At 47.2% G+C, this 11,488-nt stretch overlaps 1 protein-coding gene across 4 annotated transcripts; it reads right to left on the bottom strand.

Moving 5' to 3' along the window:
* Positions 1-541: 541 nt before the first annotated feature.
* BPIFA3 (BPI fold containing family A member 3) lies at positions 542-9,319 on the bottom strand. 4 transcript variants are annotated; one of them, XM_072944035.1, is made up of 9 exons: positions 9,282-9,319; positions 8,972-9,110; positions 5,793-5,943; positions 4,821-5,006; positions 3,850-3,957; positions 3,034-3,183; positions 1,774-1,858; positions 1,288-1,351; positions 542-762 (listed from the first exon to the last, which is right to left on the bottom strand). In XM_072944035.1, the coding sequence occupies exons 2-9, from the start codon at positions 9,093-9,095 to the stop codon at positions 728-730; spliced, it is 903 nt and encodes a 300-aa protein (XP_072800136.1). In that variant the 5' UTR covers positions 9,096-9,110; positions 9,282-9,319; the 3' UTR covers positions 542-727. The 4 variants fall into 4 exon arrangements, with proteins under 4 accessions (XP_072800136.1, XP_006202708.1, XP_072800138.1 ...); XM_006202646.2 differs by lacking the exon at positions 4,821-5,006; XM_072944037.1 differs by lacking the exon at positions 9,282-9,319 and having other exon boundaries at positions 5,793-5,968; positions 8,972-9,209.
* Between the last annotated feature and the right edge of the window lie 2,169 nt (positions 9,320-11,488).

The following is an 11,488-nucleotide window of genomic DNA, read 5'->3' as shown; positions in this document are numbered from 1 at the left end:
TTCCACTCCCATTTGCAGGGGAGGAAGACCAAAAGTTAATGTGTCTCAGCCCCATCACAGCTAGTGAGTCAGAACATTGGGATTCACCCACGTTTAACCACAGGTATTTGCTGAGTTCACACTCTGTGCCAGGCCTCGGCTGGGGCCTTGGGGGTCATTGGTCACCCTGAGGCACATGTCCACACCCTCACAGAACTTCTCATTGGGCAGAGCTGAATTTGAACTCAGATCCGTTTGGTGCCAGTGTTTATACTTACCACTCTGTCACCATTTTCCCACACCCCCTTGGGGCCCAGCGAAGTGTTTGGCACATGTTAGGTGCTCAGAAAATCTCAAGTTGAATGAATGAAGGACTGGGAAGCCCCAACAAGACCTCTTCTGCACTGATGGGTTTCTAGCTGCAAATTACAGGAAAGGAAAGTGTTTTCTCTAGCATTCCTGGGTTGACGAGCTAACCCAGGTATACTTAGTCTTGAGATGAACCTTCATTAGGTCTAACTTCTGGAACCCAAACCTCAGGGCCCAGCAGGGGATCTCTGCACACTTTAGAGCTAGAATTTATTATGGAAGAAGACAGGAGGTCCACAGGGCCTATGTTAAAAGCTTTCGGGGCAGCAGAAGCCCCACTCTGAGGGAGACTTCATGTCCCCGAAGGTGGAATCTCCTTCTGATTATCAGTGAACCGTGGGAGGACACTGGAGTCTGGCTCGTGGAAGGTTGGCTGGACTCAAAATTGGTTGAGTTCATGAGCAGTCTCCTGCTCTGTAAGGAGAAGAGGCAGAGTTAGTCACCAAGTGTCTGCCCTCCAACCCCAGGTCCACACTGAAGGGGTGTCTCTCATCCATCCCTGCCAACCAAGGCCCTGTGCCAGGAGCATTCGCATTAAAACTCTTCAGTTGATATCTAGTTCTTTGCTTCTTGTGTCTTCCATGCACTGAGAGCTCTGTGAAGGTGAGGACTGTATCTCTTTATCTGCAGCAGGAGTAGGGGATAGGCTCAGGTGGGATGGGGCCAGTGCTCCCTAAAGGATTGAGTGGAGATCTTGGGAGAATCTCTGGTCACCTGGTGGTTTGGGTGACTTGGTGAGGGCACAGCCTGCTTTTGAGGGGTGCTTTCTGCTGTCCGAGCTCTCTCGGGGGACAGTGATGGACCCCATCATATGGTCACCTCAGAGCACATGTGGACACCCCTGAGCAGGCTCAGTGGGGGCGGCAGCCAAGGCTTCTTTTGTGGCCATTTTCGCATCCTGAGCACCCCCTCCCCAGAGGGACACAAGCACCCACTCACCCATGAGGCTTTTCAGGAGTTTCACATCCAGCTGCCTGAGGATTTCATCGATCAGAGGACACACCTGGGCCACCAGCACAGAGCAAAGAGTCAGAGCAGGGACTGGGAAAGGAAAACTGGGGGGCTTGTGGCCAGAGGCCATTGGATTTCCACAAGGACTCATGGCAAGAGTGACTCCCTTGTGCAGAGCCCCAACTACGTGCCAGGTGCCATGCACAGCTCCTCCATGCTTTGTCCCCCTGCATCCTTGTGACATCTCTGCGAAATTGAAACTGTGAAGGTTACCATTCCTCAGGTGGGGAAGCTGAGGCTCAGGGAGGCTGCGTCATTTGCCCAAGGACACACAGCCAGTAGATGGCAAAACTGAAACATTTAATTGAGATTTCTCAGGTTCTAAAGCCCAATTCTTTGCTGAAATGTCAATAAATATGCCTTGACCCTCCGACTCAAGGATGCCCAAGGCGAAAATATTTTTCTCAGACTTACCTGACTTTCTATCAGGTGTGGGATAACTTTTTCCAGGTTCTCTCTGAGGTTGCGGAGAAAATGTTTTATCTTTGGTGGGATATCTCTAGAAAGAGAGGTATTATGTGCGGAACAGAACAGATAAATACAGGCAATACTAACGCCAGGGGCCGTGTGTGGCACACATCTCACACAGCCATTTAATCCTCAGCCAGCCCCACGTAAGGGGCGTCATTGTAAGCAATAGTCAGTGGGGCAGCTCAGAGAGGTGATGTGTCTTGCCCAAGGTTGTACAGCTAGTAAGTGCTGATTAGATTAGAACCAGGTCAGTAGCACTTCAGAGTTCAGTCTTTCTCCTCTTTGTGGCTGCCTGGCATGATCTAGGCATTCAGTGAATGTCTGATGAATAAATGAATGAACATCCACTGAAGACCTAGTTGCTTTCAGTGAGCTGGAATTACAGAGAGAAGTAAGACACAAATCTTGCCCTTGAGGGACTCCAAGTCTGTTGACATTGATATCCTTGGGTCAGCCAGTCTATAGATCTTTATTTAGATTTATTTTTCTATCTTACTTATTACTGTATCCCTAGCATCAAGTACGCTGTGACTGACACATAGCAGGTTCTCAGTAAGTATCTGTTGAATGAATGAGTGAGGAGGAGGAGCTTCAAAGAAGGAGGAGCATTCAGGCAAAAGGATCAGCATGTGCCCAGGCACGCTGGTGTGGAAATGCATGGCGTGTTGATCGAGGGGACATCTTTCAGAAGGACTCGAGGGCACAGGGCTGCAGAATGGGGCAGGAGACAGGACAAGGAGGGCCTTGAGTGACACCCAGGAGTTCACTCTTCATCCAGAGGGCATTGGAGAACCATTGGAGGGTTTGGAACTGAGGCTGGGGAACATGACCATATTTCTGGGCTAGAAAGTTATGTCTGCTGCAAGGGGAGAATGGAGTGAAGGAGGTGAGGTCTGAGACAGGGAAAACCAAAGGAGGCTCCCGCAATGGTCCAAGAAGTGGATTCTGAGCCAGGGCAGTGGCTGCAGGGCTGGAGAGAAAGGCAGTAAGTGAGGAGTGCCAGGAGGTCATTGATGACAAATGATGAAGAGGGGCTGGCTTCTGGGAGGTGGCAGGACATCCCTGGGATGCAGATGCAGGAGGAGGAGCAGATCCAGGGGAAAGGGTGAGATCTGTTTTGGGCTCAACCAGGAGGTGGTGCGGTCGTGGCTGGGGCCAGTGAGGGAGGGGCTTGGCCCTGGAGAGGGGCCACTGGGACCTTACTCAGTGAGGAATTTCGTGTGGACGCTGCTGGGCTCCACGCGGCAGTGGCCTATCACCAGATCCCTCCGGCCAAACTCGTCTTTCTCCAGCCGGAACTCCACAGCGAGGTTCATGTGTGCGTGTGTCCTTATGATCTGGTTATTGAAGGGCCTGGGGGAGGGATGTATGGGAGGAAGGGCAGGAGACAGAGAGAAAAATAGAAGGAGGAGAAAACAGCCAACATGAAGAGTGGCTCTTTCAACAAACCAGCCCAGTGGGCTCCGTGTTGCCTGCATGTTAAATTCTTCGGTCAGTGATTAAAGAGAAAAATGTTATTAGCCATTTTTCTGCATTTTCAATCTGAAAACCCTTTAAATAGACCAGATTAGTGGGCCTTTGAAAATTCAGAAGTGGAGAGTTAATTTCATTCTAAAACTCTTTACCGTTAAGAGGAGACCTCCCTTTTTGGAGGGGCAGCAGATGTTAAAGTGTAGTTTAAACAGGAAATAGGCAGGGTGATGAGATCATTAAAGAGTTTCCCTCTCTCTTTTTTTATATCAGCATAGGGAACTCACATAGGTGTAAATGAGCAAATGACCTGCCTCCACTGACCAGTGATCGCCATCCATATTGTAGCTGAAGAAACCAAAGCTCAGAGGTGTGAAGTAACTTGCCTAAGGTCACACAGCAAAAGAGTTCAGAAACCAGGATTTGAAACCTGGTTGGCGTCAGAAAGATCTAGTTTTCCCAGGCTACCAAATTCTCCCTCCTCCCTGACTCCCAGGTTCCAAGTGAAGAGAAACAGTGCCTCTCAGACCCCGTTTCTGTATAACTCACAGTCTCAAGTCAATATCAAATCCAAGTGAGATGTTTGCCAAGAACCACTCCTTATGGAAAGACGTCCGGATCCTGCCATAGTCTAGCTGAACGTTGGTGATGTTGGCACTACACAAGGGAAGAGAAGAGGCGCGGCAAGAGTGAAGGACCTTGGACCTCAAGGCCTTGTACTGACAGACAAGGCTGGCCCATCTATTAAAAGGGCCTGGCAGTGGGATTTGGAGTCAGAACCTTTTACAGATGCTCTGAGGGCAAGAGTCCCCTGCAGGAGTCCTGGGCGGCAAGCCATCCCTGCCGGTAACAGTTCCACACAACTGTCTTGTGAAACCCACAGCCATCTGCAGACCCAGACCCTGGGCCTGTTCTCAGACCCAGCCTCCCCCTCTCAGTGGATGGACCACCACCTGTCCAGAGGTCGCAGGCCCAAACCCTGGAAGCTGTCTTCAATTTCTTTCCATCCCTCACCTCCACATTCAACCCATTAGCAAATCACGTTGGCTCTGCTTGCAAAATGTATCCTAAACTGGGCCACTTCGCATCACTTCTGGCGCTTCCATCTGGTCCAGGTGGCCATCACTTCTTGCCTGGAGGTGCTCTAGTTTCTCTCTGGGCCCCTAGCCACGATCTTGGCTGTTCCCCAAATTATTCTCCAGGTGGCAGGTGGAGGGGCCCTAACGCCAGCATTCTCCACTGGTTTCTCAAAGCTCTTGCAGTAAGATTCAAAATCTGCATCACAGCCCCTAAGACCTGCAGAGTCTGGCCTCACCAGTCCCTGCAGCCCCACCTCCCTCCACCCTCCCCCTTGCTCACCCAGCCACACAGGACTTTTTCTCGTCCTCAAACACAATGATCTCCTTCCGACCTCAGGGACTTTGCACTGCCTGTGCCCCAAGTCCTTCCTAAGTTTCTACTTAAGGGGTTATCTTTTTAGAAAGATCCTCCTGGTCAGGCCTTTCATTCTCACCCCTTACCTTGCTAAGTTTGTCTTCATGTTACATCCCTTCACCTGAAATGACTTATTCACTTTCATGGTCTCTCTCACTGACAAGGATGTAGGATCCCAAAAGGCAAGGACTGTGGGTCTGTTTATCACTGTATTCCCAGTACCCAGCCGAGGTGCTGGTACGCAGTAGGGGCTCAATGAATTATTATAACAACTGTCAAAGAAATGAATGAAGGAATGTATTTGAGGCTGCACACATCAAGGGACGCTCCCCCTGGGGAGGACTGGCGCTGGTGACAATGGACAGAATGACAGATTCAAATCAGAGAGAAGGTAGGTCAGGGGCACCACAGGCTGGAATAACAGGGTTACAGTTGAGCAACTTTGAGCCGGGGCAGCTGAGGAGGCCTGTATCCACTGAGAGGAAGGAGCGAAAATGGAGGTGGAGGACAGGCCCAGTTCTGAGAGGTTAATTATGCCAATAGTTGTGCAACCACCAGGGGCTGCAGGGAAAGAGTCTAAGAGGTCTAGGAGGCAGGACAATCATGCCCATTTCACCGATGAGGGCCCAAGGCTGAAGCTCAGGGAGCTCAGATGCCTCGCCCAGAGTCGCACAGCATTCAAGCAATAGACTGGGGTTCAAACATCTGAGTTCCTTTGGCTCCTCAGATGTTTATCCAGGCTGTGCTCTGGGTACCCACGTTATACATGAGGCCACAGTGGTCCAGGAATTTCCCCCAAATTGGTGGCAGACCCAGGATTTAAATGTAGACATTTTACTAGTGAGCCTTCACTTTTAAATTACCCTGCTACGCCTCCTCTTCCAGGGACCCCCTGTCCTGGGCCCCAGCTCATCCTGGTGTTGGGCCTTACATCTCCTCCTTTCAGTCTTCCTTCCCTCCCTCTTCACAGGCCTTGCCCCTCCAGGCCCTGAGCTCTGCCCTCTGCCCTAGAGCTTTATAAAGAGTCCCGGGGCAGGGGATGGGGTTCAGGGTCTCACCTGCCTTCTGCATGCTGCTGGAGGCTCTTGCTGCCAATTAGCCAGCCCACCACCCCCGGGACCATCTGCCCGGAGGCGTTCAGACTGTCCAGGGAGCGGATGTTCTGGATTCGGCTCTCTGTATTGTGCTTCATGAGGCCCTGGGCAATAACTGGAAAGTGACATTGTATGATGTCCTGCAAAAGTGGGGGTGTGAAGCCAAGAGGCCCAGGCTGGCGCACACACGCTTCTGCTGAGATTGGCTGAGTCATCCCCTGCCCCCAACGCTGAGACCCACCTTCTTCGTCTATGAAATTATGCTTGGTGAAAGAAAATAGAAAAAGAAGATGCAAATTGATTTTATGAGGCTAATACAACTTGCTTCAAGAACAGTACAAGGAAAGAAAGTCACACATCGATTTTGTGCATGAAAAATTTGCTAAAATCCTAAATAAATTGTTCGTTAACAAATCTAATAGCTAATGGTACATTAAAAAAATCACATTGCATTGTAAAGTATAAATTTTAGTTTGATGCATTATAAATACATTATAGTACGTTATAAATATATGGTATGTTATTAAAAAATCATGTTTATTCCGGGAAAGCTAGGTTCGGTTCAACATAAGAAAATCTATTAATACAGTTTATTAAGTGAATGGAACAGAAGAAAAAATTCATTAATTTTTAGATGCAGACAAACACTTGTTAAAGACAAACACTGATTTTATGATTAAGAAAAATTTAGGAAACTAGGAATATAAGGGGATTTCCTTAACATGATAAAACTATATTCAAAAAACCTACAGAAAATATACTTAGTGGAGAATTCTGACATATTCCATCCCTATAGGAGGCCTAGCTGTACTGCAAGATAAGAAAAAGGCACAAGAAAGATAAGGTTTAGAAGAGAAAAGATAAAACTGTCAATTTGCAGATGATATAATCCTCTACATAGAAACTTAAACAGAATAAATAAGACAAACTATCAGAAGTAATAAGAAGTCAGCAAGACTTGGGGGGAGCAGATTAATTTTTAAAAAATCAACAACTTTCATCTTGCCTATACCAGCAATATCAACTAGAAAATAGAACAGAAAATTAGGTAAGATTCACTGTGGCAAAAAATACCACAGATTCTCTAGGAATCAATTTAATAAAGCATGCTCAAACCATTTATAGAACTTCAAAATTCTACTAAAGGGTATAAAACACAATCGGAACAAATTGAAAGATACACTAAGTTTGTAATTGGGTGACCTAATACGGCAAAAATGACAATTCTCTCTAAATTAGTAAACAAATTTAGTGTTAAATTAGTTAATTTCCAGAAGATTTTTTTCTTTTGGGGAGAACTCAACACAGTCAAAAATTCATGTGGAAGAAGAAAGGTCTACTAGATAAAACAAAATTTTACAAAGATGTAGTATTTAAAGTGTTATGTTATTGGTGTAGAGACAGCTACACAGACCCAGAATACAGAACTCAAAAAGGGATCCGCATGTTCGGAAACTTGATCATTTGGCAGATGGGTTGAGAAAACGGACTCACGTGGAGAGAAGTGAAGCTGTTATCTCTATGAGCATACATAAACATGGCTTCCAGACTGCCTCCTATAAAGCTATTAGAAAAAAAAAAAGTAGAGCAAGTCTGGGGAAGAGACAAGGGCTTAAGACTCACCAAATATAAACCATGAGATGAAATTTTGTTGAGTTTGAAAAAATTCCTGTTCAGTGAAGGATCTCCAAACAGAGATAAAGGATGACAGTTTGGGAGAAACGTGAGCAACACTTAGACCCGACAAGGGACTAACATCACGAACAAATGTACGTCTCCTCAAATCAAAGAGGATCAAAATGACAGCAACAACAACAACCCCAGGGAAGCAAATAGGAAAACGGGCAAAAGATAAGAACAGGAAATTCAAAGAAGTCACAATGGCTAAAAAAATAAGTCAAATTGCTTAATCTTCCCACTAATCAGATACAGTCAAGCTAAAACCATTAGGTATCGTTCAAATATGCATTAGACTGGCAAAAAATTAGAAAGTTGATGTTATGTATTGAATTGTACTCCTCCTCCACAAACTAGTGTATTTTAAACTTTAATCTCCAACATGACTATATTTGGAGATGGGGCTCTTAAAGGAGGAGTTAAGGATAAATCAGTTCCTCAAAGTGGGGCCCTAAAATAATGGGACTGGCATCCTAATAAAAAGAGAGAGAGATATCAGAGTGCACTCACTCACCCTCTGTGCACACACAGAGAAAAGGCCATGTGAGGACACACTGAGAAGGCGGCCATCTGCAAGCCGGGAGGCGAGGTTTCACCAGAAACCAACCCTGTGGGCAACTTGATCTTAAACTTCCAGCTTCCAGAACGGTGAGAAAGTAAGTGTGTATTGTTCAAGCCACCTGATCTGTGAATCTTGCTGTGGCAGCCCGAGCTGACTGATACAATGGAGAGGTGGATTCTCCCCAGTGTGGGGAAACATGCTTGTTTGTTACTGGAGCAGATGTAGACCAGCACAGCCACTCTAGGAAGCAATCTAGAAGTCTTTAGTTAAATTCAGTTTGCTTCTGGCCTAGGGACAAGCCATCCCCATTGAGGATATATCCCAGAGAAATTCTTCCACAGATCCTAAGAGAATGTTCATCTCATTGTAGATTATAATAGTAGGGATCTAGAGACAACTGTTCATCCCTAGGAAAATGGCGAAGGGGTGGTGAAATGGATGAATTTCATGGACTTTCCTGCACCAGGCTGAAGCAACAGATGTTAACAGCGTAGTGTCCAGTGAAGGCAGTAAAAAACAATGAAATCTATATGGCAATACCATTTATGTAAATCAAAACACTGCATGTTTTATAAGGATATGGATACACTTGAACACACATATTAAACAGACTGCAGTGCCTGCCAAGGAAGAGGGGAATGGGAGAGAGGATATAAGATAAAGGGGAAAATAACATAAAATTAAACACAATAGGGACCTCGCCATGGTTCATGATAATGATAGTGCACTATGAATAAGCATATGATCAACTCAACCTCAGTTTTCTGTACTTTAGGTCTAAGAAAAAAGGAAGAAAAGAGGGTAAGTAACTGATTCCAGGTCATCCAGCAAGTCAGTGGTGGCGCCCGGACAGTGCTTTCCCCACCCTCCCCATGACAGCGGACAGGGCATGGGCTTAGCTTACTTGTCGCCAGAGCAGATTTGCTGTCTGTGTGGGCCTTGACCAGGCTAGGCCAGTGCTGCTTGTGCAGTGCCGAGGGCAAGGCCAGCAAGCCGAGGATGACCAGGAGCCTCCAGAGTGAATGCATCTTGGGTTCTGGGACCTGTGGGTATCAAGAAAGGTCAGATGGTACCCAGGTGGATGGCTGCAAGGCGGGCCACCTGGATGGATGGACTCATGGTTTTCTCTAGGAAGATGATGCCAGCGTTAGCCCCCAGCTTGCTGAGGGGAGGTGTCGTGATGGGCTCTGGCAGCTGCCACGGGGCTTGCTCACATGGTGAGGGCAGCAGGTGGAACCCTGCGGAGAGGCCAGAGATCTAGAGGGAAGCCTTGTTGCTTGGAGACACCCAGTAGAGCCCACTGTTGGGTCATCCAGTGGGAGTCCTCTCCCAGATCCTGCACGGGCTGGAGGGCTGGACTCCTCAGTGAAAAATAAATGAATGAAGAGATGAGGGTGGCTAATCCAAGGCTTTCCAATTGGACTAAGACATTCTTAAGGGCAGGATCATCTGCAGTGCCTACCACAATGCTTACTTGCCAGAAATGAAGTGCTGATGATTGTTGGTTAAGTGACTAAGTGAATGAACGCATGAATGAGTGAGGATGGCTAATCTCTGAATCCCCCACCAAATTATGTTTCTGGAGTGCAGGATGTAAGTTTAATTAATCCTCCCATGCCTCCCATGTTTACCACATGGTAAACTAGTGATAGTTCGTTGAATGATACAAAGGAATGAAGGATTAATTGGATGGATGAATGGATGGATAGTTTGTGAATAAGATTTACAGGAAGTGGACAAAGAGCCTTAAAGCCAAAGCATTAAGTTTACCTTGCTGCTCTGGGTTTGAGGATCATAGAGAATTCAGTCCAAATATCCCCATCCTCACCGTCTCAAGAAATGGCATCCCAATCCATCCAGCTGCCCCAGCCCCAGCCCCTGGAGTCCCCCTTGACCCAGCTTTCCTTATCTCTCATGACCCATCTGTCACGAAATCCTGTCAGCACCTTCCAGAATCTGATCACATTTAACAACTCCTCGGCTGCCATCATCTTGGCCTGAGTGATTGAGGGGGTGGCCTACTTGCTGTCCCAGCTTCTTCCCTTGCCTGCCCACAATCTCTTTTGCACACAGTTTTTGAGTCTGATGCTCGGAGGTTGGTGGATTGGCTCTTCTTGATAAATTGGGGGGAAAAATGTCCCAGGAAGGAGAGTTAGGGAGAGAGGAAATGGCATTTATTAAGCTCCCATTCTGCAACAAGACACACGTGAAGTTTTTTAGAGACATTATTTAATTCTTGAGGTCAAAATTGGCAGGAGTCAGACCATGGCACTCCTCTGCTGAAAACCCTCCAAAGTTTCCCATTGCACTCAGAGCAGAAATCCAACTCTGAGCGATGCCTTCCAGACCTTGCAGGGTCTCTGGTGTCCTCTCTGACCTCATCTCCCACTACCCTGTCCCTCCTCCGCTCTCCTGCAGCTGCACAGGTCTTGAGGGTCTGGGACCCTCAACTGAGCTGCTGTAAGCTCAGAGACAAAAGTACTTTCCACTCCCTGTACTCTCCCTACCAGCTGTGGGGGACGGGCTGGGTCCTGTGTAAATTTCACGGAAGCCCCAGGCCATCCTTGGACACTTCACTTCTGGTTTTGTAAATTGAAAGCTTTAGTTCAGGGTGATGGCTTTCGTGATTTGAGATCCTCTCTCAGGGTTCATACTCCCCTTGGAGATGTTTGTAGAATATCAATTACTTTGAAATGTAATTTTCTAGTTTTCCTGGTCTTGTGTAACCAGTGGATTTTGTTAGTCTTTGCCAAGAAAATTGGAGATGAGTGGGCTCTATTGTTCTTGGCTCTTTGGAAATCTGAACTGAGGGTGGAGGAGGTTGTCAGTCCGCCTCATCACAGGTTGTGGTTCTCAGGGCCACTGAGTCTAAAGAAATGATGACGTGGAGGGCGTAGACTTCCTGAGCCTGGTGCATGTCAAGGGAGAAGGAAGGCACTGCTCAAGGGTGAGCCCTGAATTTGGAGACAGCTGAATGCATAACTACATGCCGTTAAGAGCCTGGGCTTCTGAGTCATACAGACTAGAGTGCAAATCCTGGCTTTCTCTCTTGGTATATTCAGCTTCCAGATCTGTTAAACGAGGAGGGTAATATTGCAGGGCTGTAGTGAGGATTAAAGGGAATTGTGTTCAGGGCAGTGCCAAAAAACCAAGTTGCTGATTGCTGTCATCCTCATCTTCACCTCTCTGAGCCTCAGTTTCCTCATCCGTAAGCTAGGGAAGCTGGTGGAGTGAATGACACCAAATATGAAGAGCCCAGAGATGTGCACTGGAAGTGCACAGCATGTCAAGGAGCCACCCCTCCTGAGCACATTTGCAAATGAGCATAGGGCTGTTTTTGCAATTCTAGCATGCAGGAATTACAACTGGGGAGGGGGGGTTGCTAAATGGCAACCAAGGCTATGATGGTCTAGGGCCTGGA

Source organism: Vicugna pacos, chromosome 19, assembly GCF_048564905.1.
Source record: "Vicugna pacos chromosome 19, VicPac4, whole genome shotgun sequence".
Lineage (NCBI taxonomy): Eukaryota > Metazoa > Chordata > Mammalia > Artiodactyla > Camelidae > Vicugna > Vicugna pacos.
This window is presented reverse-complemented; position numbering and strand designations above follow the sequence as displayed.

Bases quoted from the DNA above. Each gene is read 5' to 3' on its own strand.
- BPIFA3 (XM_072944035.1), bottom strand. From the start codon at position 9,095: ATGCATTCACTCTGGAGGCTCCTGGTCATCCTCGGCTTGCTGGCCTTG. The intron at 5,007-5,792 runs GTGAGACCCTGA...TTTCTTTGACAG, and splicing joins CAGCAGCATGCAGAAGGCAG to TTGTTATAATAATTCATTGA. The intron at 763-1,287 runs GTGAGTGGGTGC...TTCTCCTTACAG, and splicing joins ACTCCTGAAAAGCCTCATGG to AGCAGGAGACTGCTCATGAA.